Source organism: Balaenoptera musculus, chromosome 1 (genome assembly GCF_009873245.2).
Source record: "Balaenoptera musculus isolate JJ_BM4_2016_0621 chromosome 1, mBalMus1.pri.v3, whole genome shotgun sequence".
Lineage (NCBI taxonomy): Eukaryota > Metazoa > Chordata > Mammalia > Artiodactyla > Balaenopteridae > Balaenoptera > Balaenoptera musculus.
Window position 1 is genome coordinate 27,898,239 of NC_045785.1, and position 27,811 is coordinate 27,926,049.

General features: G+C 50.0%; 2 protein-coding genes across 4 annotated transcripts in view; both read right to left on the bottom strand.

The window, feature by feature from the left end:
* Positions 1 to 7,827: 7,827 nt before the first annotated feature.
* SMIM12 (small integral membrane protein 12) lies at positions 7,828 to 12,570 on the bottom strand. 2 transcript variants are annotated; one of them, XM_036848913.1, is made up of 3 exons: positions 12,359 to 12,485; positions 9,596 to 9,690; positions 7,828 to 9,510 (listed from the first exon to the last, which is right to left on the bottom strand). In XM_036848913.1, the coding sequence occupies exon 3, from the start codon at positions 9,503 to 9,505 to the stop codon at positions 9,227 to 9,229; it is 279 nt and encodes a 92-aa protein (XP_036704808.1). In that variant the 5' UTR covers positions 9,506 to 9,510; positions 9,596 to 9,690; positions 12,359 to 12,485; the 3' UTR covers positions 7,828 to 9,226. The 2 variants fall into 2 exon arrangements, with proteins under 2 accessions (XP_036704808.1, XP_036704815.1); XM_036848920.1 differs by lacking the exon at positions 9,596 to 9,690 and having other exon boundaries at positions 12,359 to 12,570.
* Positions 12,571 to 17,015: 4,445 nt separating this feature from the next.
* Positions 17,016 to 27,811, bottom strand: part of DLGAP3 (DLG associated protein 3) — a 61,687-nt gene continuing 50,891 nt past the window's right edge. For both annotated transcript variants that reach the window (XM_036843440.1, XM_036843355.1), the window contains 4 exons: positions 20,068 to 20,552; positions 19,023 to 19,114; positions 18,642 to 18,785; positions 17,016 to 17,907 (listed from right to left, as the gene is read on the bottom strand). In XM_036843440.1, coding sequence (XP_036699335.1) covers positions 17,689 to 17,907; positions 18,642 to 18,785; positions 19,023 to 19,114; positions 20,068 to 20,552 — 940 coding nt within the window. In that variant the 3' untranslated portion in view covers positions 17,016 to 17,688. The remainder of the gene's footprint in view (positions 17,908 to 18,641; positions 18,786 to 19,022; positions 19,115 to 20,067; positions 20,553 to 27,811) is intronic.

Below are 27,811 nucleotides of genomic sequence, written 5' to 3' on the forward strand. Positions count from 1 at the left end.
TCCCCTCTACAGTCAGGCACCCCTTCTTAGAGACCACAGACCTGAGTCTTGAAGTGTGGGTAAATGCATGGGATGGAAAAATACCACTAATCAAAATAACCAACTTTTCCTAAGTGCTAACTATACGTGAGTCTCTGTGCCAAATGCCTTGTGTTTTCTTTCCATCTTCACAATAACCCTGAGGGAAGCAATATATTAGTTCCACCTGACACGTGAGATTAAACTCTGAGAAGTTAAGTAGCTTGGCAAAGGCCACAGAGCTGTAAGTGGCAGTGCTGGGCTTTGAACCCAAGCAGTCTAACTCCAGAGCCGAGTTTGTTGGAGGCAGAAGGGGAAGGCTGGGATCTGAGCCCATCGAGGCCCCAGCATAGGACAGTGACGCAAGGGCCAGCCAAGGACAGGGCTTTAGGGACAACAGCAGACGGGGCAATCCACCTTGTCATCAATTGACCAAATTATAAACACAAAGGCCTCCATCTGTGGGAAAGACTGTGACCTCCTACCCTCCCGCACGTGGGGAAAACAGCTTGGAGAGCATCAAAGGGGCACAGCTGCCCCAAAGGTTTATCTTTGGTCTGTGTGCTGGGAAAATGAAACTGGGAAGGGGCAGGAGAAGCAGGCTGCAGCCTCGGGCAGAGATAAGTCACGCCAGCCACCAGCAGAGGGGCTGTGGCAGTGCCAGCTCTGTGCCCACTAGCCCTCACACACCCAAGGGTGTTTCCCTTGGTAGAGTCAACTGGTTGGCAGGCCAGCTGACCTCAGTTTGGTGTGATGACAAGCAGCAGACTGGGAAGGGGAGGGGCCATGGGATGGCCGCAAGCCCAGCTCTGCCAAGAATTCCGTGTTATCTTAGGTGTGCCATTTCCCGCCCTGGGCCTCGATCCCGTTAGCATAAGGGGAACCAGGACTCCTCTCCTTTCTGTTTAAGCTCCTTGGGGAGGAAGGACAAATGAAGAGGGCTTCATATAAACACAAGACGTTCTAGGCCAGCTTCTTGATGAAATGAGGATACCTAGGGAATTCCTGGCTGGTCCAGTGGTTAGGACTCAGCACTTTCACCCGGGGGCCCAGGTTCAATCCGTGGTCGGGGAACTAAGATCCCGCATGCTGCGCAGCATGGCCAAAAAATAAATAAAATAAATGGTACAGATGAGCCGGTTTGCAGGGCAGAAGTTGAGACACAGATGTAGAGAATGGACATATGGACACCAAGGGGGGAAAACTGCGGTGGGGTGGGGATGGTGGTGTGCTGAATTGGGGGATTGGGATTGACATGTATACACTGATGTGTATAAAAGTGATGCCTAATAAGAACCTGCAGTATAAAAAAACAAACAAACAAAACAACTAATACTAAATTTTCATTGGGTTATTTGTATGGAAATATGTTAATATAAATGTTTCAGACATTACATGAAATTTCTAAAAATCTTATATTTGTATTTGTATGGAAATATGTATGGAAATATGTTAATATAAATGTTTCAAACATTACATGAAATTTCTAAAAAAAAAAAAAAAATCTAAGGAGTTTTAAATGTAAACCACTTGTGAAAATGCAAGCAATTTTACTGTTGCTTGTCAAGCAATATTAACTTTAGTTTTATATATTAGTCAACTTCCCAAGACTACTGGAATGCATAATGATTAAAATTAGGAGATTATAGCTCAAAGTAAACTTAACCTTAATTATCTAAACATATATGGATATTTTGTCCTTGGCAATAGTGTTTGATTAAAGTATCATTTTTACTAAAAAAAAAAAAAAAAAAAAAAATCCAACAAGGACTCAGAGGCAAAGAATATACAAATCAATTTTCACTGCAAAGTAAAGGAGCTGTTACAGTGGAGGTTTACTGGACTGAATGTCAATATTATGACATAGTATGAGTGTGTTTCATGTTTGGTAATTGCAATCATTATTGCTTTTGTTGTGGTCATCCACGTACAATGCTTGGTGTCAGTCTATTTATCTCTTGTAAAAATAAAATACAGTGTGTGTGTGTAAAAAAAAAAAAAAGAGAGAGTGAGTAAAACTTACCTCTTCATACTCAAAAAATAAATAAATAAAATAAAATAAAATGGTTAATTAGAAAAAAAAAATGAGGACACCAAAGCCTGGCCCATCTCTGTTTTCAAGGCTCCGCCTCACCTTCCAGCCCGCCCCCTCCCAGGCCACAGCCAGAGGGAAGGCACGAAGGGGAAAAGGAGACAGAGAAGACACTCCAGAAGCAGCAATTCCCTTGGGATCCCAGGCATTCCCATGCCTACCCAGGATTTCCGTGTTCCGCAAGGTCAACCCAGAGGTCTGCTGAGGCTGAGGGAGAGCCCTACTTGGTAAAGGCATTAAGTGGTTCCTTGGGCTCTGACCCAGAGCCCTGCCGGGCTCCTTGGAGGGTTCCCATCCACCCTGCCGAGCTGCTACACCGCTTTGATCACTACTACACGAAGGGTTTCCTGAATGCTTTCCTGAGGACATTGTTCCCCACTACAGAGTCATCAGGGTCAAATTCATCATGGGCGATGCTGGTCCAGGTCCTACCCAGTGGGGAAAGCCCGCCCTCTGTCCAAGCCCCACTTCCCCTGGGAAAATTAAGCCAGTGGTTTCTCTTGGTTTAGCTCATTACCAGCTTTGGGGAAGGCAAAGCTGTAGCAAAACACGGCTGCCATTAGCTCAAGGCTGCCAGGCAGCTCAAAGCACACACCTGGGAGCCCTGCTCCGTCTTCCGAAGAGGCTTGTCTCCATACCCAGCCCCAGTTTCTGTCCCAGAATCACACTCAGGGGCCTCTTAATTCATTCAACATTTATTGGAAATGACTCTGTGCAAGGCTTGGTCCCTGCCCTCAAGGAACTCACAGTCTAGGGAAACAGACACACGACCGTCACAGTGCCTTGTGTAAATGCTGCAGTAGGAGAGCGGACACAGGGTTAGAGAGGCAGAGGGAACGGCAGTCTCTGCTTAGCTACCTAGGCTGTCCTGTGGTGTAATGGAGTTCACCAGGCAGCCAAGGAGGCCCGATGCATAGTGCACCCGGAGGCATCAGGACCTGAACGAGCATAACACGTTCAGGAAATGGTATCAATACAAAGCATGTTCTGTCCTGGGGATGACGGGAGGGAGGCTAGGGCAAGATGATGAAAGAATCTGCATGGCACACAAGGGCCTTTGGTGAGAGAAGCCATGGAGGTCTTTAAGGAGCGACCTCATTAAAAATGTGTTTTAGAGAGAAAATGCTGCCAGAAACGGGAAGAATTTTCAGGAAGAGGCCAAAAGTTTAGGCAAGAGATTATAAGGGCAGGTAAGTGAGATGGAGAACAGAGGATGAATTCCAGATTAAGAAGTGGGTCACCACAGGTTGGGGGAAGGGGGAGTCAGAACCAAGTTGAGCAACAGGAGAGAGGAGACGGAATCCATGCCAAACACCAGGCCGGGTGTTTTACAAACACTCTCCATCTTCACAAGAATCGTCCCCATTGTACAGATGACGCTTACAGAAGTTAAGTGACTTTTCTGGTCACGCAACTAGATTACAGAGTTAAGCTTCAAACCCAGGTCAGCACCTTTAACTGTCACACAAATCTAGACAGAGATGTATAGTGAGCTGTTTCAGAGAATGATCTAGAGCTTGGGGGGAAATTCACGACTACAGATAAGACATCTGGGAGTCCTCAAGGTAGATCAGCAGGTGGTTGAAGCCACAGGTGAGGCTAAAACGTGCAGCAAGAAAAAAGCCAAGGATGAAACTGGAAGAACACTCACAGTTAGGAGAACAGGAGGAGCCAGTGGCAGAGGAGACAGCTGGAAAAGGAAACAGAGGTGGTGGTGAAGTCAAGACAGAATTCACTGAAGAGTGCCGGACACTGCAAAGCATTAGTATGACTGGGAATGGATATCACATGTGCAATCACAAAGGCTTTTAGCCAAACTGGTTTCACCACTTTAGTGGTGGAATTGGAGAGCAAGCAGCAAGGGCTAAGAGGAGTGCAGGGATGGGGCTGAGGGCTTGACAAGCTTGGTTTAAAAAAGAAATCAGGGACTTCCCTGGTGGTCCAGTGGTTAAGACTCCAGGCTCCCAATGCAGGAGGCATGGGTTCAATCCCTGGTCAGGGAACTAGATCCCACATGCCGCACAGCGCAGCCAAAGAAGACAAATAAATAAGAAATCACCTTGAAGGCTACATCTGAACCCATACATGCAGAGTGTCAGGCCACACGGTTATGCAAAATTCTCTAGCTGCACTGGGCAGTTCAGGCCCAGAAGCAAACAGAAATGGACCGTGGAGCTGGGTTGGAAGTGAAGGAACAGGGGCAGTGGAGAGGGGCATAAGGGTACAAGGGACTTTGGACTCTTTTAGAGAGAAGAGCTGCCCTTTCTGGGACACCAGTAAAGATGTTTAAAAATCTCAAAAATATTTGGAGGACGCATTTGGAATTTTTAAACAAAAAAACAAAGCCAAGGTTCATCTCTGCATTGTGTAAAAGGGATCTGATAAACAGATAACTAATGTTAACAAATTTAATTAAAAAAGAATAAACTGTTTTTAAGTACATCAAGGCACCACTGGAACAGGATGCAAAATGATACACACTAATTACTAATTATTCCTCTTTACTCTTCAAGCTGATTCCCCAAAGACTTCTACTTAGCAAATACTTTGAAGAGACTGTTCAGGAAAAGAATAAAGGAGCATTTATGTCTCTTCCATTATTCAGACTGGCTGCCATCCTGATTCGATAAAAGGGAGATTTTACTGGGATAGAACAGCACTTGCACGTTTTCGAAGCTCTAAGCTGGCTTCTCACTCTTTTTACACTACAGCAGGAAGGACATCAGCACCCCTATTCTTCCAAGGCCAGAAGAGGTGAAGGGGCGTGTCCCAGGCCACCCCAGTCTCTTGCCTCCAAGTCCAAGGCTCTCACCTCCACCCATCCTGACGCATGCTACTCTCAGGCGTTCCCCCACACCTCGCTCCGCCCGTCTTGACTCTGACCTTGAGACGGCACGGATGCGGCTACTACTTAGCAACACAGGTTGAAGCCTGCACCCCCGTGGCCAGCCTGGTTCTTGGACAAGGCAGTCTTTCCTGTAAGATACTCCTAAGAAGCCCTCAACCACCAGGCCTGAGAGGGTCCCTGTGAGGGTGGGTCCCTGTGATCACCCTCCCAACCAAGGCTGCTCTCCCCTCCGGATCCCTAGCTCACTAGGATCACAGGCTACATGGAACTGTTTTTCCTGCAATAAAACTACAGCAGCCAACATTTATTGAGCACCTACTTGTTGCCATGGACTCTGCTGAGAACTTTACATATGTTACCTTAACTTTGCAACAACCCAGCAAAAATTGGTACTCTTATCCCTGTCTTACAGATGAGGATAACCGATACCTGAGGCTCAGAAAGGCTACGTGACTTGCCCAAGGTCATTCAGCTAGTGGTTGAGGCAGAGTCTGTCAGACTCGAGAATCCACTTTATTTTCACTGTACCACACCGCCCTGGCTCACCACTCTACAAGTGCCTAGAGACCCACACCAGAGTGGAAAAGGAAAAGTGAGGCAAGGCACGAGCCTTTTCATTTTCACTGCCTGGCTCCCAAGTGACTCTGGGGAGGCTAATCCCCTGGTGTTTCACTCAGCCGACGGCCTCACCAGCCCGGGGCCCTGGGAAGCTGACAGGAGTCAAAGGGCCCCCTGGCAGGCTTGTCCTGGCAGCTGCCCAGCTGACTTGACAGGCACAGGAAAGGCTCGAGAAAGAGTGGAAAAGCACCAGACCCTGGGCCGCTGAGGGCAGCAAAGTGATCCCTGCCATGCTCAGACGGGATAACGCAGCTCTAAAGCCACCACTATCACCAGGCTGGGAAGAGACCCGGGGCGGGGGGCCGGGAGGGGTGGGTATAAAAGCCCCAAGCACATCTACTTACTACTGTGTTTCAGTGAATCCGTGACTGCTGGTCCAACCCAAAAGAGGGTCACGTGCCTCCAAGGTGAATCAGCAAGAGTGGAAGAAAACCAGTCCATGCCCTGGTTGGTCCCAGCAAGCCTGGCCCACCTTTGCCCCATCCACAGAAACCCCGCTGCCTGATGACACCTGAGCAGAGGCAAGAAAGCACGCACGATCTCATAGCCCCGCGGTAGCAGCGGAGCTCAGCCAGCCCGTGGGAAAGAGCGAGCCAGCTGAGAATACTAACAGACTTGCTGGAGGCAAAAATTCAGCGAGGGCAAGCCCGAGGAAACAAAATTATTTAAAAGGGGCACAAAGTGAGACTAGAAAAAGGGAGCAACTTGGATTTCCAAAGATAGTGCTTCTTCCATCAGGCACTGGGAGGACGTACATCAGTGGTGGCAGGGTTATTCTAAAATATCTGAATATCCAAAAATGTCTTAGTCTGTGGGAAAGCTTTTTTTGTGTTATTTCTGTAGGTTTTCTGTCCTGTAATGTTTTGCTTAGGCCAATATTAAACTACATATGTGCAGGATGCCCAAAAGTGTTTCGAGAGAACCAATCCTGGGATCTAATGTTTGCCACAGTTGTTAGACTGCTTAAAAACAAAGCACATCTCTAAGATTTCATTAGAAGGCAAGGGGCAGCTTGACAGGTGGCAATATTGGCAGCCACTGGGTCAAATTAACTGTATGGGTATGTTAACATGCTTAGAATTTTTTTAAAAATAAACTGTCAACATTTAAAAATCAGAAGTTTCCATACCACACCTCCCCCCCACCCCCCAAAAAAATCCACAAAAATCTGAAATTCTGGCATCTTTTAGAGAGGGGAAAAAAACCCAACAATCTGGTATCTCTGGGCAAGCAGCACAAATTGGAAGAAGCTGCACAGCCACTGCCCCCTTTAGGCAGGCCTGTGCTTTTCTAGCACCTGGCCTGGCCGCTCATTTAAGCCACCTGACTGACCCCTGTAGGCGAGAGAGTTTGCTACTGGTGGTTTAGCCCAGTGAAGGGATCCCAGGCTTGGTCGTCCTCAGAACTGCCACAGGGGGGCAGCACTGGTCTGCCCATGAGGCCTGCGTCAGCCTGAGCCTGTAACCAAGCTGAGCTTATTAGCACATCCTTTCAGAACCAGAAACGTCATCCTCACTTCAGCAGCAGACCCTGCTTCCCCACGCCCCCCATCGGATTTATGCCCTGAGAAGCAACAGCAACTCCACATTCCCACCAGGCCTCGGCGACTGAGGGGGAGCCACGACTCAACCTGCCCCCTCCTTCCCTGCCTACTACGTTCCACATTCCCCGGCTCCTCCCACTCCACAGCCGGCATCTCTATCTGTTCAGGAATTCTACCTTCACCCCCTGTTAACACCACTGGGCCTCAGATCCTGAGGTAAGAGGCAGGGCAAACACCTTCCCCCTTTTAAGGCAGGTTCATTCTTCATCAAATGCTCATTACTTGCCTTTGCTCACTCAGGTTAAAGGTCAGTTGACTTTGTGAGGCAACAGGTCTGCCTCTCTGCTCTCACCCCTTCCAACCTCACCGACAACATATTTAGTGGCAGCATTTAGTATAAGCTCCTACTGCCCTTCAGGAAAGACATTTAGTATTATGCATTGAGGCCCTTAAAACCGTTCGTCCCATTTCATCCAAAATGCCATTTACTCTTAGAGGAAAACACAGGCAGAACACTCTATGACATAAATCACAGCAAGATCCTTTTTGACCCACCTCCTAGAGAAATGGAAATTAAAAACAAAAATAAACAAATCGGACCTAATGAAACTTAAAAGCTTTTGCACAGCAAAGGAAACCATAAATAAGACGAAAAGACAACCCTCAGAATGGGAGAAAATATTTGCAAATGAAGCAACTGACAAAGGATTAATCTCCAAAATGCCATTTACTGTTCCTACCATTTAGTCCAAAAATGCAGGAAAATCCTTATATAAGATACTCTTTGCAGTATTTCTCCTAGTGAACGACTAGAAACAACCCAAATGTCCAGCAATAGGGAAACTGTTAAAAACAAACTATGCTATATTCCCACTTGATGGGCAATTATACAGCTAATGAAAACAATTAGGATTATGAAGACCATGTGATAAGATAGGAAAGTGATGACGATATGAAACACTCTGTAAAAAAAGAATATAAAATTAAATGTACAGTAATAAGTATCTAAAAAAACTAGTCCAAGAATGTGAAAGATACCAAAATGTTAACATTTTATCTGTACTAGAGCCCTCAGAGTGTGGGTAACCTTTTTTAAACCCCTACCAAATTTAATGTACACATACTACTTTTATAGGGAAAAGTATGTGTGCATGTGTGTGTGAAGTTGGAAAATTTGATAGCAATTGTTAAGCTCCCTGGTCTACTCTTAATGTAGACTTTGAAAGTATATAAGCCTCATGTCATCACGATAAAAAGGCCCTTGGGAACCTGCGCCTCCAGGACTCACCGCCTCCAGGATCCAATGCAGCCACGCTAGTAAAACAAAGCTTCCAGGGCCCCAAAGTCCTTAGTTAAAGGCCAATTTTATCCTACCCGGAGATGCCTGCTTTGCATAGCTCCCAGGAGACCCCAGCACCACCTGGAAGACAGGATTAGATCAAAATGGTTCTCAGACGCCACTTTAATCAAGTTTTGCACTACACAGTGACAGGGTGGGGGGTGAAAGACGGTGACTGTTTTCAAGCAAATTCACCTGCCCGAAGGTGAACAGCCGGGGCTCCCAAGAACAGAAAACTGCTTTCCTTCCCAGGGGAATCCCCTTCCTGAGCGGACAGGATTTCAGGGAGAATGAGCACAAAGGACAGAGCAAGCTAGTGAAGGGAGCCAGGGAGATTTCTGAACTCTTCCCAGTGCAAACTAGAACTAGGCATGTAGGTATCCCTCCTAAAGGCATCACCCCAATCCCAGCCACTCCCACCTGAGGCCAAACTGCCTCCCCACAGGGACTGACAGCCAATGTTCATTTCATCACTGTCCTCCCAGGGGTGCACCTAGCAGCGCAGAAGCCTGAGCAGCTGTGGCCACCATCCAGCAGAGGCAGCCTTCAGGCCAGAACCCTCACGGGCCTTCCTCTTCACTGGGCCCTCAGCTACTAGTGTGTCTGCCTGGCCATAGCAGAGCAGCCAGTATGTGTGTGGCTGTGTGGGGCGGGAGGGGCCAGAAGAAGCAATAAAGCAAATCAGATGTGGGTTCTGGTTGCTGGGTCGACATGGTGGCGGGACCAGTCCTGGCCCCCAGAAGGACCCATAGGGCCCTGTGTCCTCCATTAATTCTTCTCCGGGCGGTTTCTGTTCAGGACAGCTTTAGGGGCAAATTCCAGCTTGTCCTTAAGGCTCACGACCTGGGTGTGGTCCTTGCCTAGCAGCTCATCCAGCTTGCGGTCCTCCCGGCGCTCCGAGATGCTCTTCTCCTCCTCCACAGGCTGGGGATCCTTCCCCCGGATGAACCATTCCAGGTGGTAGCCCACAGCCCCAACCACGAAGGCCACGGGAAAGGTGACATAGGGAGCATAGGTACGCACCACGGTCCAAAGCACAGGCCACATGACATCTGCAGAAGAGCACGAGGCCACATTAGGGAGAAGCAGCACCCCTTCCCACCAAACACGGACCACCCACCAGGGCTCTCCACTCACCAGGCAGCCTGGCACAATTTACTGAGCATCCACCCCATGCAGAGCAATGCAAGAGGGCACCTTGCTTTATGCAACAGTTGGGTCTCTGAAACAATCTAGGAAATTTCAGAAGAGTCAATTGTTAGGGAAGGGGGAAAGAATCTCTTTTACGTACTACACTCTTTGACAATTATGCAACCACGTATGGCAGCGTTCCCCACGAGAGGACCTCTGAGCCTTACCTAATAAAGCTTCAATCCTACTGTTGACCCCAGGCCCTCCCTGCACAACTTGCCAACATTCTAAGAGTGGGTAAGAGCCTTTCTCTGCTCTACGCAATTCCCCCATCAGCAGAGCCAGCCATCCTTTCCCCACCACGCTCACCCCTGGGAGTCTCCTGTCTCCAGGTTAATGAGAAGCAGTTCCTCTGCCCCACATAAAGAATAAGCAACGTATTTAGGCAGCCAAAACCCCAAACCATTACCCAACCACTCTGGATTTTAGATATACTGGTTTTTTCCTATTCCGAACTTGACTTTTCTAACAAGACAAACCTCTTCTTTACAAATCTGCTGCCAAAATACACTCTCTTCAACCAAAGCCATATCCTCATATTTGCACAATAAGCTCCTAAAAATATCACCAGCCCATTATACATACTCTGGACACACTAGAACTTGAAAATTCTATGTTAAAAAACTACTGTACAAGCCATGGCAGAAAAACAAAGAAGTGGAATGACCCCAGGGCTTCCAGAAATGAAGTAAGGCAACACCAGGATAATGTAAAAACACACAAATTGGGTCACTCTCATAGCCATTTAGTCTCAAATGATTATTATCATTATTAACAATTATCAAAGACTATTCACAATTATCATAATAGTGATAGCTCCATTTATTGAGCACTTATTACATGCCAGACCTTGGGCTAAGCTCTTTACATATACTGTCTCCTTTAATCCGCATGTCCGCTCTCTTGATGTAGCTGGCATGACCAGAGGGTTAAGTAACGTGCCCAGAGGTCTCAAGTGAAAGATCATTCCTTTTGTGCCCCTGCAGGTATTTCTCCAATCTAGCTATGTCTGGTCTGAACCTCACCAAAGATAAGATGACTCTCTCCCTCTCCCTTTGGTTCCAATTCTCTCTGGAGGAACCCCAGCATTTTGTGGACCCAAGACTATAATGGACCATCACCAAGGAAAAAACTGCAGCAGCTCCAAGATTGCCCTCTGAGTCCCCGTCTTAGCACCAGGCACTATGCTGGACAATTAACACATTAGTCATCATCTGATCTTCACAACGCCTCTATGAGGCAGGAATTATTAGCCCAGATTTTTGTTGAAGGCCACAAAGTCTCAGGGACATAAGCTTAACTTGCCCAAGATCACCAGAAGTGATAGAGACATTGACTTGAACTCAGGCCTCTCCAACTTCAACACCTATGCTCCTTCTACTGGAAAGAACACACTGCAAATAGGTGTACGGTTTCTGTCCAAATCCTGGACTTGAGGAGAACTTACTGCAATTTTTTCCCATCAGCTTGGCATTTCACTACCTAGAAGACCTTCCCTTTTTGCAAACTCTAAGATTACACTCAGAGATTTGTGAAATTACAAGATTTAGGAGTTGTTAAAAGAGGCACCCTTGAAGAATCTCAAACCTAATACTTCATTTTCTTCTTTCCTACCTGTAAACAAGTTCTCTATAAGTGAACACTTTTCCTAAACAGCCAACTCTCCACTCAGATTTCCAATCTGTCTTCAAATATATGAAGCATGAGTCCACAAATAATATTATCTCTCACATGCAGCCCGAGGTCTCCCTTTGTGGTGGGGTTCACATTCTAATCATTCCCAAATAACTTAATCCTTTCATTTATTCAACATTTATAACCGCTTTCTCTGTGTCACACATTGGGCTGGCCTACCCCATTTGTCTGCATTTCTCAAAGCACTTTACCCTCCAAGAGGGCAAGGCCCATGTTTGTGCGTCCCCACTGTGCCCTATTCATCCCCCACCCCTCCCACCACGCCCGGCATTAAGTGCTCAAAAACTGTGGTGAATGAATGAGAGCTCAAGCAACTCACTTGTGTAAAACCACCGCAGTCATCTAACTACCCGCCCTCGAAAGGCGGCAGGAACACAGCAGGTGCCTTTGCTGATTACAAGAAGCTAGATACTCTAACAAGTCATCTCCAGGGTGTCAAAACGAAAGAGGCAAAAGTGGCAAATATTTCCAGCCCCGCACTGAAGGAGCCTGAGCGTCCGGTGAAGGTCAAACGGTAAAGGTTGCCGGGAAACCTGCCCTTGTGCCGGGGGCCTCGGAGGCCCAAGGAGACACGAAGCCGCAGTCCGAGATTTGAGAACTGCTAACAAGGGCAGAGGAGACCTGACTGGATGGAAGAATTAATTCTGACCGTTACTGAGTCCGGTCCGGGGATGACAGCGCAAGGAGGTCAGGGTCTAAGGGTCTGTCCTTCTCCCTCCTCTGGGTTCCCGGTCCCCTGCCCCTATCCCACCACGCTCACGGCCTCGTCTGGTCTGTCCTCACCCACGTGCCTAAGGCCGAGAAGCCCGGGCTGCAGAATGTCTGCAGGGTGCTCAGACTCCCACGCCGAGCCCGGGGAAGAGAGGGAGCAGTCCAGCCTGGTCAGGGCCGCAGCGGACGCTCGCCATCTCCCTTCCCCTAACTCAGAGGTCAAGGCTACCAGCCGTAGCCACAGCTACGGGCGGCCCAGCAGCCGCTCGGGGGTAGAAACTGCCTGCCGGGACGAGTGCTCACCTGCGCCGCAGCTCACACTCCGCCGTCCGGCCCCAGCCCTCCACCCGCGATCCGCCGGCGCTCGGTGAGCACCGAAGCCGCCACTCCCAGCGGCCCGCGGGACCTCGCCCCGGACCCCGCCCACCGACGCCGGCTCCCTCGGAGCGCAGGGATTGGCTGAGCTCCAGAGCCAAAGGCCTGAGGAAGCTAGGGCTCCGCAACGGGCCGCGCTGCGCTGAGAGGGATACAGCGCCCCCTCCCGGACCGGAGGTTTCCCAGTGACATCACCACGGGCTTCCGCGTGGAGAAAGTGGAAGGTCACGCATTCATGTATTCAACTGATGTTTATTAGGCTTATTCTAAGTCCTTGGTCTGGGCACAGAAAAATAAAAAACATGATCCTTGACCTCAAGAAGGTCTCAGCAGAGTAAAATCTAGAACTCTTAAGAACTCTTCCGGTCTGGGCTAGCTTTCTAGCCACGTGACCTTGGGAACATTGTCAATCTGCCTGAGCCTCCTTTCCTTCTTATGCATAGAGGTAATAACACCTATTTCACAGGATGTTGTGAGAGTTAATGAGACAATGTATGCAAAGTGCTGTGCTGGCACATAACAAGCAGGGAAATAAATGGTACTATTGTTAGTATACAAATAATTGAAATATAGTAAAACCTGTCTTACTTGACCCCTTAGGTGCAAGTATTCACTGCCTCCTCTGTGTCCCCACTGCGCCCTGTACAGATGTCTATTTTATCACATATAGAAAAAAAAACACCAAAGCTTAAGCTCCATAACACCCCCACCTAGCCCTGTCTTTCCACCTTAATTCCACTAGTCTCAGGCAGGTGTATTTATTTACCTTTAGTAACACATACTAAACCCCTCCTATTCCCCCATGCAGACCAAACTGTTTCACACCTCTTTATTTACGCTTTTTCGTCTACCTGGAGTGCCCTTCCTACCTTTCTATACCAAAGTAGCTCTGTCTTGTTTTTCAAGCTCAAGGGACACCTTGGTAGGAAGCCTCCTAGATTGCATTATCGGGGTAGATACCCTTCCTTTATGATCTCAAAGATCTCAATGCTAGGCTCTGACAATGGAGGTGGAGAAAAAGGAACAGATAAAGAATAAAGAAATGTGTACGAAACCATTATTAGCAGAACGTGTTCACTGAGAGAGGACAAGGGAACAGAATTGCCTGGAATAACTAGCATTCAGTCAGCCAATTAACATGTGCTAGGCATTGGGATGCAAAAATGACTGGGACCATGTTTTCCCCCAAGAGTTGTCTGACTAATGGGGAAGCAGAGGGGTCTACAAAATGTCGAGAGAGTGTGGGAAATGTGATGACGGGAGCATGCACAAGTAGCACAGAGAAGGAGCCCCAGGAAGAATCAGGGAAGGCTCCCCAGAGGAGCCTGCCCTTGAGCTGAGTCTCAAGTAGTGGCTAGCAGTTCTGTCAGGCAGAACTGAGTGGGGCTGCAGGGCACAGATTTAGGAATCAGAGAGTTGTGGGTTCAAATCCTGACCCTGCTGCCTGCTAATCTCAGAAAAGCTGTTTACACTCATTGTTTTAAAAAAGACAATAATAGTACCCACCCCCCTCGGTTGTTCTGTACTAAATCACCTAATGTGTATAAAATGCTTAGCATTTACAGTATATGGCACCTTCTAAGTGCTTGGTAATTGATCACCAGTATGTTTAGTATTCCTCAAATTTACTCCTTCTGTAATGTCCTATGTCCATTTATGGCATTACTTACTCACCAAGCCAAAAACCTGAGTGACATCTTCAAGGCCTCTTCATCTCTGCATTATTCCCCAGATCCAGTTTATAGCACCTATGCCTCCTGAATGTCTCTCAAATTCATCATCATCTCTTACCTGGACCACCTTGGCAACTCCTTCAATGGTCTCTCTGCCTTCCATTGCCTCCTCCAGTCCATTTCTATTCTGTTGGCCAAAGAGTCTTTCAAACACTTAAATAAAGCCATGGACTCTCCAGCTTAAACCCATGGCTGCCTTCCAGCCACATCTCCTTTATTTCCCCTCTACCCGTCCTAGCCTGTCACCTCTCTCCAGTTTCTGCTCTTCCCATTATCCCACACACACATAGCATTCCATGCCTTTGCCTAAGCTGGTCCTTTTGCCTGAAATGAATGTCTTCCCTCCTCATCCCTGACTACAAAACTCTAATTCATCCTGCAAGACCCAGTTCAAAAGGCTCCTCTTGCAGAAAGGTTTCCTAGACTCGCCGGCTGCTAGAGGCTCCCTCCTCTGGTCTCTTCAGCCCCTCTGGGAGAGCAGGCCTCCCTTTGTACCATAACTTTGTGTTTATGTGCCTTGCTATGGCCAGATGGGAGCAACTCAAGCACAGGGACTAGATCTAATCCTTCACATGGCCATGGAGCCCAGCACAACTACCTGGGCCACAATACCCTAAGGAGACTCCCCACACACCCCCTACATCAGCCCCACACGGGGAGATTTTAGACATCACGTCTGTAGCAGGATGCCCACACAGTCTCGGATGCTACCCGTCTCTCCGTGTCCATTCCCATATACCTCATGGTCCTGGCAAGCCTGGCCCAGTTTCTGGAAAAACACAGAGACCCATAAAAAGCTATATAATGTAGAGGTTAAACTTGGACTCAGCTACTTCCTGGCTTCGTGATTTGGGCTAAGTTGTTGAACCTCTCCAAGCCTCGGTTTTCTCATCTGTAAAATGGGGGTGATAACAATACCTGCTTCATAGGATTGCTCTGAGTATTGTCTAGTTCAAACCTCTCCCAGGTCCCCATTTTCGAGGTGAGAAAACTGAACCTCAGGATGATAAAGTCACTCAGCCAATGCCCCACTTGGCAAATCTGGGGGAAACAGACATATGAACATTTCTAGTTGAAACTTTGAGTCATCCAATTTCAGTATTCCCAAACCTGGTTGCCATCAAAATGGTGCAGTGGTTAAGAATCCGCCTACCAATGCAGGGGACACGGGTTCGAGCCCTGGTCCAGGAAGATCCCACATGCCGTGGAGCAACTAAGCCCATGTGCCACAACTACTAAGCCTCCACTCTAGAGCCGGCGAGCCACAACTACTGAGCCCGTGTGCCTAGAGCCCGTGCTCTGCAACAAGAGAAGCCACCGCAATGAGAAGCCTGTGCACCACAAGGAAGAGTAGCTCCTGCTCGCCGCAACTAGAGAAAGCCCGCACGCAGCAACGAAGACCCAACGTAGCCAAAATAAATAGATAAGCGAAAAAAACTCATCTGAGAGCAAAGACTCTATTCACTAAGTCTTGCACAGGGCCCAGGAATCTGTTTGGGATCAGCTCCAAGCTGATTCACTTTTGGGAATTTGGATCGCACGGGAGCCCTCTTCACCTCCCAGTGGTCTCAAACAAGTGTTTGGGTATATGACCTCTTGCTTTTCAGGTGGTCTTCCAGACCAGCCTGTAAAACATCTATTCATGCCACTCTCGTGTTCAAAACCCTTCTGTGGTTCCCCATGGCCCTCAGGACCCAGGCCCACCTTCCTCAAATTGACCCAAAAGCCCAGCATGATCAAGCCTCTGCACTCCCAATACCTCTTTCTCCTCCAAGCCTCTGCCCAGCTGTTCTCTGATCTTGAACATTCTTCCCAGCCCTCCTTCAGTGGCTAATACCTAGTCATCTTTCCAGCACTCACCCTTATAATGTAACTGCTTACTTGTCTGTTTTTCCCATATGGCTGTTAGCACCATAAGAGCAGAAATTAACTTGTTCAGAGCTACCTTCAGGTGCTAGACAGGGCCAACAGTGGTTCTTGACAAATATTTGCTGAATAAATGAATGAGAAGAACTGGCTAGTCCAGTGTGGCCCAGAAGAGCAGCCAACCCCTTTGGAAGGTTCTTCCTCCTGCCTCAGAGTGACACATCAACCCAAAGACTGGAAAGAGGGCTTTGTGGGTAGGAGCTGCCATTTAACTCTTTCTGGGCTCAAAAGGCTGTAGAGCTAAACGCTCAGGATTTACATTAGACAGACTTGGGTCCACCACTCTTAGGTCTGCCTGTGACTTTGGCCAGGGCACTTGACCTCTCCTGGGCTTCAGCCTTCTCATCTGTTGTAAGGATGAGCTACGTTCATGTAAAGCACTCGCATCTTGCCTGACCCTCAGCAAGCATCCAATAAATATTAGCCACCACTACTAGGTTTGGGATGCCACTGAGCTTCCCAGGAAAGTTCTGTTCTCTCTTTTGTTCCCCATCAATGTACCCATGCACAGGAGGCATCAGAAAACATGACAGCACAGAATTGAACAGTTTTCTGGAGCAGAAAGAACACTGGCCCCTTAGGGAAAAGGAAACCAGTATTTGCCCGTTTCGAAGAACAGCAGCCCTCCTGTTTATGGAGCACACGCTGTGTGCCAGACATTGGGCTCTGGGCTTCCCTTTCTGGGGGAACCCTGGGGAACTGGAAGGCAGAAAAGGAACCGGACTAAACTAGGAGGAATTGGAAGACAGGCCTCTTCACCCCACCCGGGCCCCTGCAGGAGGGCTCAGGTCTTCTGTCGCCACCAGGGGGCCGAATCCCCTCTCCCCCAGCTGGCCCAGACAAACCCGCTCTGCCCAAACCAAAAGCCTGGGCTCCGGCCTCTCCTCCCTCCACCCCGTCCCCCACGCTCGGCAGAGGTGGCTTCTTCTGGAGAGAGCAGCTGGCTCGAGTGCAGTTCTGCCGTTTTATTTTTCCTGGGATACTCAAGGGGATGTGGGAACAGCCACAGGTGTGGTGAGGAGAAGCCCCCATCTCCCCTCCCCAGCAGCTGGGAAAGGGGAGAGGCCCAGGCGCCCTGGTCCTGGGTTGGTCCAGCCACTGTGGTCCCTGGGCCCGGTGGGCTGAGGGCTGAGGGTAGAGCCCCTGGGAAGGTGGGGCGGGCTCCTAGGCGGGGTTCGGGATTCTTCATAAAAAGCCACGAAGCTTGATTCCCCACGAAGCCCAGCCCCGCGGGGTGGGGGGGGACGCAGAGCCCAGATGGGGGACCCGGCCCGGCCTGGCCCGTGGGGTAAGTAATGGCAGAGATGGTGCCCGTGGGGAGGAGGTGGGGACGAAGCGTCGGACCTGGAAGGTGGGGGGTCCCGGTGGGAGCGCAGGGCGGAGAGGCACGGCCCCCAGCCCAGCCCGGGCGCCTTCGCGTGGGGTCGGGAAGGTAAAAAACCCACGAGACCGTGACGGGCAGGAAGGGCCGGGGCGTGCGGTGCCGGCGGGGCGGGCGCACGGGGCGGCCCGCGTTCACAGTGACCTCGACGCTGGGTGTACAGTACGGGTAGAAAACCGCGGGCCCGGGCCTGGGCTGGGCGGGCCGGGCCGGGCCGGTCACAGCCTGGTCTGGGCCTCGGGGATGTAGATCTCGATGCTGTCGGCGCTCTCGGTGGCCGAGCTGTGGCGGAAGGAGGCGGCGCGCTTGGCCGCCAGGAGCCGCTTGCGCGCTTCCTGCCGCTGCCGGTCCACCGAGTCCAGGGAGCGCTCCTTCACCGGCACGCCCCGGCCCCGCGAGGGCTTCTTTGGTATCGGCGGAGGGACCTTCTTCTCCTCCTGCCGGCAGAGGGGGCGGCACTTAGTTTGGGGGCGGGTCGCGGGTCCCACCCGACTTCCCAACCGGCGACCCCGCGGCCCGGAGCGGTTAACAGCGCGCGCCTCTGACTCGTGAGAGCGGTTCTTGAGAGCGTGTGACGGCCCCCGAAGCCCCAGGGGTGCTTGTTCTGCCAAGGTCAAACCCACATTTTTCATTTTTTAAAGAGATGGACTCGAGCGCCCCCTGGTGGAGCCGTTTTCCACAACTCGCATCAGAGCGTTCGCTCCCGCCCGGGGAGTGGAGCCTTTCCCTCCTGGTCCAGAGGAGTGCAGTTCTCCCGACCCAGGCAAGGCAATGAGGGCTCACGTTCCAGGCTGCTGGGACCCATCACTGACAAGGTCTGGTGAGATGACGGCTGAGGGGACCTTGAAGGTCCCCTCTGTGCCGAGGTCCAAGCTGAGGGCAGTCTGCCCTTCTGGAAGCTCTAGTTTGGCTCCCTCAAACGACAGCTGGTCCGAGGTGGCTGCAGCCACCAAAGGGTTCTTGCAGCTCAGGCAGTGATGAGCAGTGGGACCAAGCAGAGGGCAGTGACCAAGAGCAGGGTCGAAGAGGGTCACCATCACCTGTCCAGGACTACCTGTGCTGCCCAGGGTCTCTTCTCCTGCCTTCCTCTCCCCACCGCCCCCGCCCACACTCTCTGGGGAAGGGCATTTTCCAGGGTCTGGACTCTTGGTTTGAAGGGACCTTGCCCCACCTTAGGCTCCAGGAGTTTCCAGCTGTTGGCCTTGAGTTGCTGTAGCTCCAGGAACTTGAGGGTCACATCCTCGATAGAGAGCTGCAAGAGGTCCCAGAAACCCGCCAGGTCCTGGAAGGTGGGCACGGGGAACGCAGTGGGGTCCTGCAGTGGAGGGAGACAGAGGGGAGGCAGTCAGTCGGCAGGGTCTGAGCCCCAGCTTGGACCAGAGAAAGCCCAACCCACCCTCATTGTCAGGAAGTTCAACCTGGGAGAGTGGGGCGGGGACTGGGAGGTAGGGAGACAAGACAAACACCTGGTCTCACTTCCAGGCATACACACACTCCAGTCCCCTACCAGGTACACACACCTGATAGGCTCTGTGCCACCATGGGCACTCACCATGCTTTGCTGACACAGCCGGAAGAACTGCTGAACCTTCTGGGACAGGAGAAGTTGTGTGCTGCCCACGGCACTGCGGATCTTCTCCAGGACTGGAGAGCAAAAGGAGATGCGGGGAGAGGAAAGATGCCTCTCCTTACCCAGCCTCCAGGAAGTCTGCCCTGCATGACTGACCCCTCTGTTATCTGGCACCGTCTATCTGTCTGTCTCCTCCGGCCCCCTCCCCATCCCATCCTCAAGGTCTTAACAAGCAGCTCCTATCCCACTTCACCAAGAAGACTGTCTCCCCAGACACGGATGTTTCTTCTTTCATACGATCTATACTTCTTGAGTGCTTATCCTCCTGTGTCCTCTTCCCTCCCATGTCAGAGAACAGATGGAAACCAGTGCCAGCCTAGCCCAATAGCCCTAGGCAGGCCCTAGCTCCGTGACCACTCATTGGCAGAACTTTGTCACTCATCAGTATATGACTCCTCGGCTCACTGAGAATTACCAAATAATGTCATGTGTGTGACTCTTGTCTTCTAGTCACTACCCCATCAACTTGGGGATCCTGCGGTTAAGACTGGGTCTCCCCTCAGACTGCACTTGCAGGGAAGGGCATGTCCTCCCTCATGCAGGGCCCTGTCTTCCTGTCTCCTTCTCCTAGGCCTCAGACGTGAGCTGACACCGTGCACTGCCTCCCCCTTTGCCTGAAGTCCTGGTCTCACACCTGGATCAGACCTGGATTCCCACACCAGCCCAGATGGGAATAGGGTCCCCTCAGTCCCCATGGACTTGGGCTGGCAGCCATCTCCTAGAAGGCCCAGCCCTTTCACCCGGTCACTTTCCCAGTCCTAGCTCTGACATCTGAAGCTGCTCCCTGCTTCCTTCCAAGAGCTCCCAACATGCCCTGCTACTGCCAATGGGAGCCACCAAGGTCTGGGGCCATACGACCAAACTGTGAGAAAGGCACAGTCACGCCCGGCCAAAGGCCTCTCCTATCACATCGCGGTAGCGGCCACTGCTGCCGTGATGCCTCTGTGCCCGGGGTCCCCTCACTCACTCTCCTCCGGCAGCTCATAATCCTCCGCCTCGCGCTCCATCTGCTGGCACCAGTGCTCCAGCTTCTCCACCTCCGCCCTCAGCATCTTGATGAACCACTCGCCATCCCGTGGGCTGGGGGACGTGCGGCCTGAGTCGGGGAGGCTACGTGAGCCGCGCTCCATCCAGGAGTCACGGCGCCCGGACCCGGGGCCGGGGGTAGGGGCAGGGGCGGGGCCGGGCGACCCATCGGTGGCCGGCGGCTCATACGGCAGTGGGTAGCCCTCGCGGTAGGCCCACTGGCCCTGCGTGTGGACCGTGCGGAAGACTGAGTAGGTGGGGGCCCGGGGCCCGGGCTGGGGCTCAGAGGCGTGCCTCTGGAAGGAGCGTCCGAACTGCAGGGCCTTGTCTTCTGTGGCCACGGTGGCCAGGCCGGCCAGGCCCTCCAGCTCCAGGTCGGCCTGCACGCCGGCTGTCACGCTGTTGGAGCGCTTGAACCTCGCCCGCCTGGTGAGAGAGCTGGTGGTTATCTCTGCCCCTGCCCCGTCTCATCCCAGCCCTCACCCGCGCCCCAGGCCAAAAGGAAACCTACAAAGTGATGGACATTTATTCATGACCTTTAAATGTATCAGTCCTTGCCACGGGTCGGTACATAATATACCTACCTGTTGCACTGGTTCTGGACAGGGGTGATATTCAAAATATTTAACCACCTGTACTCCATGGGCAGAACAGATGCTGGCAGACACTAATCAGACGGACAAAGCCAAAGTGCTAGGGCATCACCCTGCAGAAGCTGGATTGTGGGCCAAAAGGGCCTGGGGAGGGTCCAGGGTGGTCGCTCTTTACCAATGAACACAGAATTATTTCAGCATTTTAACAACGTGTCTTCGCTAGTTCATACCAGCTGTATGGGTATACCCTCAGTCCTATGGAGAGATGAATAAACTATAGCACAGAGAGGCCCACAGTCACCCAGCTGCAAAACAGTGGAGCCAAGATCTGGACCCAGGGCTGCCACGCTTCACAGCCCAAGAACTTCCCACCACACCAGCTGCTAGAACATCAGGAAGAACTGCCTTAGAGCCGCTGGGGGAGAAGGGGTGGGCTGCCGCTGGGAGGACTTCTCCTCTAGGGACCCCATGGCTCAGCACGGAGCCTGGCCAGACACAGCCAGCCGGTGCCAGTGGAGCTGAATTAAGTTGTTGGCAGGATTGACACAGGGCCCGGAAATTTCTTGTCTTTGAGTTAATAATATGCAAATCTTATGCAAAACAGAACGTCAATTGACCTTGTTCTCCCCCTCCCCACTGAGTTCAGTCAGAGTGAGGGCTCTTATCCATGAAGAAGTAAGTGCTCCCTGAGGGGCATGAGGCTGGGGTCAGATAATACTTAAAGAAGAGAGAGTCAGGATATGTGAGGGTGGCAGGGAGAGGTGAACAGACGTTTGAGGTCTGGAAATTCAAGGACCATGAAACAAAAGCCCATGTGTCCTAAGCTACCTCCACCCTCATATGGTCAGAAGAGAGAGGGATTTGGGGGGCCAGGTTTAGGGGCTCCTCCTGCTTCCCAGGAGACTCCCCCACCCCCAACTTTAGCCTTCCTCATGCTGCCTGGTCCTTCTCTCCCTGCCTGCCTTGCCTGCCTGCTTCCCTCCAGCTGGCGGGCTGCCTGCTGGGAGCCTGTTGCCATAGAAACCAGGCCCAGAAGGATGCTGCAGGACCCAGGAAAGAGAGATGCACTCATGTGCAGTCCCCAGCCAGCCCTCTGTCCCAACCCCCACCCAGAGAAAGAGAAAGCAGGAACATATCCGCATTGCCTCCCACGTGGTCTTCACCTTGGCACCTGCCCTGTCCTGCCCTGGTCGGGGCTTGCATCTCTCTTTCCTTGACTATTGGATCAACCTCCTTTCGGACACTGCTGCCTCCACTCAGAATAGCACAGAAGAAGAGCAGTGGACTGAGAGGCAGACCAGAGTTCTAACGCTGGCCTTGTTGCTATGTGCCTTTGGGAGGTCACTCACCCTCCACCTGGGCCTCCACCTGGGCCATCTAGTACGTATATATGTATGTGTGTATATAAAATACATTATGTGATATATATGAATATATATTATATATAAGCACACACACATATATGCTATAAAATGACAGGAATGGACCAGTACCAATGCCAAGGCACCTCCTCTCTCTAAAATTATACTTCGCAGGTGGGGGATGAGTGAAATAGGTGAGGCAGATTAGAGAGGGACAAACTTCCAGCTACAAAATAAATAAGTCACAGGGATGAAATGTACAGCATGAGTAATACAGTCAGTAATATCGTAGTAACTTTATACGGTGACAGATGGTAACTAGACTTATCGTGGTGGTCATGCCTAATGTATAGAAATATTGAATTTGTGCACCTGACACTACATAGTGTTGTAGGTCAATTACATTTCAATAAGAAATAATAATAAAATAATTTTTGGAATAAAATAAAATGAAATTGTACCTTTTAAAAATTATACCTTGTAAAATTATACCTATGCATATTTTAAGATCTGGGGCCCAACATTCCCTCACCAATCCACCCAGCACTGAAGTAGTCTTTCTAAAGCTGACCTCTGCCCAACCCATTCCCCTGCTCAAAACCCTTCCATTGCTCCCCATTGCCAACAAGATAAAGCCCAGGCTTCCTGTGCTAGCATTTACTCTGGATGCAGTCCTCTCTGACCTCATCTCCCTTGAACCCTCCTTGCTCCCCAAGTAGAATATACTGGCCCTGACTTCAGCCTCTGCACGTGCTATTCCCCTGCCTGAAATGGCCTTCCTCCCCTTCACTGCCTGTCGGTTCCCTGCTCAAGCCCCCTCCTCTTCTGTGAGCCCCCTGACTGCCCAGAGGCCATCCTCGTACCATCCCTCCCTCAGCCGTCTTCTTGCATTTGGAGGCGGTCCCACGGTTTGGTTACATTGCTGTTTCTGGTGAGAGTTTTGTATGTTTAACTGAACTGTCAGGGTGCCCTTTGGCTCCCTTTACATATTTTTGTGCTTTGAGCTCCAGTTAGCCTCTGGCTCCTTCGGCGCTCCAGCAATTGCAAACCACGCAGGTAAAGGTGGGGCTTGCCCCAATAAATACATTAGTGAAGATCTGCCTTCCCTATTTGCTTTTCTGTTACCCCCATGAAACGTGGAGCTGTCCTTTGTCATCACTGGGTCTGTGTCTTTCACTGTCCTCTGAGGGGTCCTGAGAAGATCACACTGTATCTTTTTTTTTTTTCTGGCTGCGTTGGGTCTTCGCTGCTGTGCGCGGGCTTTCTCTAGTTGCAGCGAGCAGGGGCTACTCTTTGTTGCGGTGCGCGGGCTCCTCATTGCAGTGGCTTCTCTTGTTGCGGAGCACGGGCTCTAGGCGCGCAGGCTTCAGTAGTTGTGGCATGTGGGCTCAGTAGTTGTGGCTCGCGGGCTCTAGAGCACAGGCTCAGTAGTTGTGGTGCACGGGCTTAGTTGCTCTGTGGCATGTGGGATCTTCCCGGACCAGGGCTCGAACCTGTGTTCCCTGCATTGGCAGGCGGATTCTTAACCACTGCACCACGAGAGAAGCCCCACACTGTGTCTTGATGGAAATAGGCCACACAGTCTGGAACAGAAGCATGAATGCCCCAGGCTTCATGGTTCTCGAGTCAGTACCTCAAGTAGCTCTCTCACTGTGTCTACTTGAAGGAAGACCAAAGAAATTGAGGAGCTTATGGGATTACTGGAAACATAATCTTCACCAACACTTCCAGCCAGGAGCCAGAGATCTGCACAGCACAAGCAGGAATTGGTCATCTTTGTGCAAGTGGCATTTAAAACCAGCAGTGCGGGACAAGATCACCCAAGAAAAGAGAAATGGAACAAAGATGCAAAGCCCTTGGGAACAGAGACATTTCAGGGGCCAGTGGAGACAGCGTAGCCACAGGCGTGTCTAAGCCAGAGAGGAAGAGGAGGAAAATCAAGAGCAAGTCACCTAAAGGCAGACAGGGGACCACAAAAGGATGAAATCCTCAAAAAAGGGTCTCAAGCAGGAATGAGCAGCCAACTGGAAAATGCAGCCAGTTGAGAATGAAAGGTGTCCATTGACTTGGCAATATGGAAGCCACTGGTGATCAGGGCAAGAGTCAGTTTGGTGGAGTATGGGGGCAGATGCAGATGGGAGGGGGTTGTCAGGAGGTGGAGAAAACTAGGCAAGACAACTCTTCCAAAGAGCTTGGTTGAGAAGGAAGGAAGAAAGAAGACAATGTACCTTTAAGGAAGGGATAATCCGGTTATTTGTCAATTGTATCTCAATAGAGCTGGAGGGGGAGAAAAAGGAGGGACATATGGATGGTTCTCACATGCCATATCCCCAAGGGGTAGGTAGAATAATGGCCACCCAAAAAAGTCTATGTCCTAATTCCCAGAACCTATGACTATGTTACCTTCCACAGCAAAAAGGACTTTGCGAAAATGATTACATCAAGGATCTTGAGACGAGATCCTGCACTATCCAGTTGTGTCCATTTTAATCAAAAGGGTCCTTATAAGTGAAAGAGGGAGGCAGGAAAGTCAGAATCAGAGAAGCAGATGGGACAATAGGATCAAGGTTGGAGGGATTGCCTGTGAGGACTCAACCCGCCACTGCTGGCTTTGAAGACAGAAATGGGCTACAAGCCAAGGAATGCGGACAGCCTCTATAAACTGGGAAAGGTGAAAAAATGGATGCTTTCCAGAGACTCCAAAAGGGGTCAGTCCTGCCAACATCTTGATTTTTAGCCTAGTGAAACGCAGTTCAAACTTCCAACCTCTAGAAATGTAAGATAATAAATATGGATTATTGGATGCCACTAAATTAGTGGCTATAATACTGTGCTGTAATAATACAGCAGCCATAGGTAACGAATACAACCTGTAAAGAGAAGTCAATTCAAGCTAGAGAAGAGACAGGCAGTAATCCAAGGACCAGATAGGAGGGGAACGAATAATAACCACTTTACATGAATCAATATGCTCAATCCTCACATTAGTGTCACCCCTACTCACAGATGAGAAAACTAAGGCTTAGAGAACCTAAGTGACTTCCTAAGACCAGACACTTATTAATATAGGGCAGTCTGTCTGCAGAGGCCAGCTCTTAAACCATTACACTCCACTGCCTTCCTAGGACTGCGGGAGAGGAGCAGCTTTAACCAGAAAGCCAGATGCCTCAGCTCCTGAGGCAGGACTGCTGGAGGAGGCAAGGAAAGAGATGCCAGTTGGAGGATGGTCCGGAAGTGAAGAGAGGTCCGACCAATGACCTCAATCGTTACGACGAAGTAAGCAGGGAGGTTGTCTGCTGGAGATTTGGGGGTGAGGAGGCTGGGGGAGGGAATGAGAATGAACAGTTTTAGGGGAGGTAGGCTAGCAGAGTGGTTAAGCATGTATGCTCTGGAGCCAGAATGTCTGGGTCCAAAACCCAGCTCTATGGCTCGTGCCTCAGTTTCTTCATCTATAAATGAGAATGATAATAGTACCTACTCACAGGATTATTATGAGATAATGTATCTAAGAAACTTAGAACAGCACGTGGCCTGCCCATTGCAAGTGTTAGCTATTACGTGGTGAGGCAGGAAGGTTTGCAGCTCACGCTGAAAAAAAAGGGAGGTGGACAAATAAAATAATGGGAGTGTAGCACTGAGAACCCAGCCAGACCATTGTAGTTATTGATTATTATGATTGCTGTTGATCATTTCCATCTGTTCTCCCACAGCACTCTGAATAAAACCTTTTTTATACCCCATATCACATTGTATTGTAGTTAGTTACATATTTACATATCTGTCTCCCTTACTAAATTGGGCAGCTCCTCAAATAAACGTTGGTTGAGTGTTTGGTTGGTTGGTTGGAAGGAAGGATGGTAGAGACTACGAATCATCCCCCAACATCCATTCTCCTTTCCTCCGTAGTAACAGAATCCCACAATTTTAAGCTAGACACATGGCCCCTTCAAATAAAGATTCTTTTACCCATCTCCCTTGCAGCTAGGTGTAGCTATGTGGCTAAGTTCTAGCTCATAGGTTATAAGCAGAAGTAGTATGTGCAACTTTCAGAAAATGTCCTTAAAAGGAGAGGGCATGCCCTTCTTTGTTCCCTTCTCCTCCCTGCTGACCATAATGTAGACATGATGGCTGGACCTCAAGCAGCCATTTTGGAACATGAGATGGAAGCCACGTGCTGAAGATGGAGGAGCAATAAGATAGAAGGAGCCTGGGTCTGACACTGCGGAGCACCTACCATCCCTCAACTGACTCTCTGGACTTCTAAGCAAGAGAGAAATAAACTTCTATCATGTTTGAGTCACTGTCATTTGGGGGTTTTCTGTAACTCACAGCCAAACCTAATCCTAACTCTAACTGATCCATTTTCAGGGTAGTGAAGTCCAAGGCTTATGTCCCTATTTAGTTTTGGATTTGGCAGTATTTGCTTCAGTCTTCACCAATCGCTGCAAACACAGGATAGAAAGTGGCTTCAGTTATGAATCATCACTAACTCGTAACAATGCCTTTCACAATATTTTCTCCCCAAGCCTTTTAACAAGGTTGAGGAGGCCTCCTCCCCTCAAGTCCTTTAGGGTGACAATGCTCACATTCCTGGTGATTCTGGAAGTTATCATGGTTACTTCTGGGAGATGTTTCTCCTGTGATTCTCTAAGGGATAACACAACAGGCTCTGGGAAGAAACTTGCTTATCCCAAGAGACATACTGTCCAGGGAATGCTCAACATCCAGGAGTTGTCAAGAAGTTTTGCCAGGAGTATTTGGCAGCAGGCTGGCGGGGGTGGGAGGGAGAATGGGCATGGACATTTCAGCAAGGCTCAGCCATTGTAGCAGCTCCCTCTCTGAGAAAGCATCTAAGAGCTTAAACATATAATCAATCAGGAATCCCCAAGTCCACCACCCCAGGCTGGGGGCTGTGACAGTGATGCCGAGGTGGGGCTAGGGTGGGAGATTGAGGAAGAGTCGTGACCGTCCTGGAGTTGATGCTGAGGAATAGAGGCCGTGTCCACACCCCAGGCTTGTGGTCAGTCAGCGACTCATTGCTTTTGCAGGACTGCTCTTGGAATATAACTTCATGAGGATGGAAGCTTCCTGTTCTTTCTGCACATTCTCTTCCCAAGGTCCCAAAGCCAGAAATGATCATGAAGCTGAGGAAGGGGTGGACTTCCAACACAGAGTTCTCCAGGTAGCCCTGGTTGGGCACAAGGGGATCTAAGTAGGGTTGTCAGATAAAATACAGGACTCCCAGTTAAATTTTAATTTCAAATAAATAACAGATAATTTTTTCAGTATAAGTATGTCTCAAGTACTGTTTGGGAAGTACTTATACTAAAAATAATTCATTGTTTATCTGATAGTCAAATTTAATTGGGTGGTATGGTGTTTTTACTTGTTTACTTTGTTTTGTTTTTGCTAAATCTGGAATTTAAGATAAGATCTTAGTGGCAGGGATCTAGAAGTGGAAGCTACAAGGGGATCCCATGATTAGAGAGAGAGGCAAAAATCACATGGTTTTGATGTTCTCAAAAGGCCTTAGGAACAGACTTCTAATATCCAGCAATGACATTTGATGCATTCTTTTATCATGGCCCAGAGTGTGCTGGGTCTGGGAAGACAGGTGCTGTAGGATGCCCTGAGATGGGGGTGGTAACTGTTTCTTAATTATGCTCCCTCCCACCACAGGGTCTTGGCACCTGCTGGGCCTTCTGCCTGGAACACTCAGCTCCCACTTTCG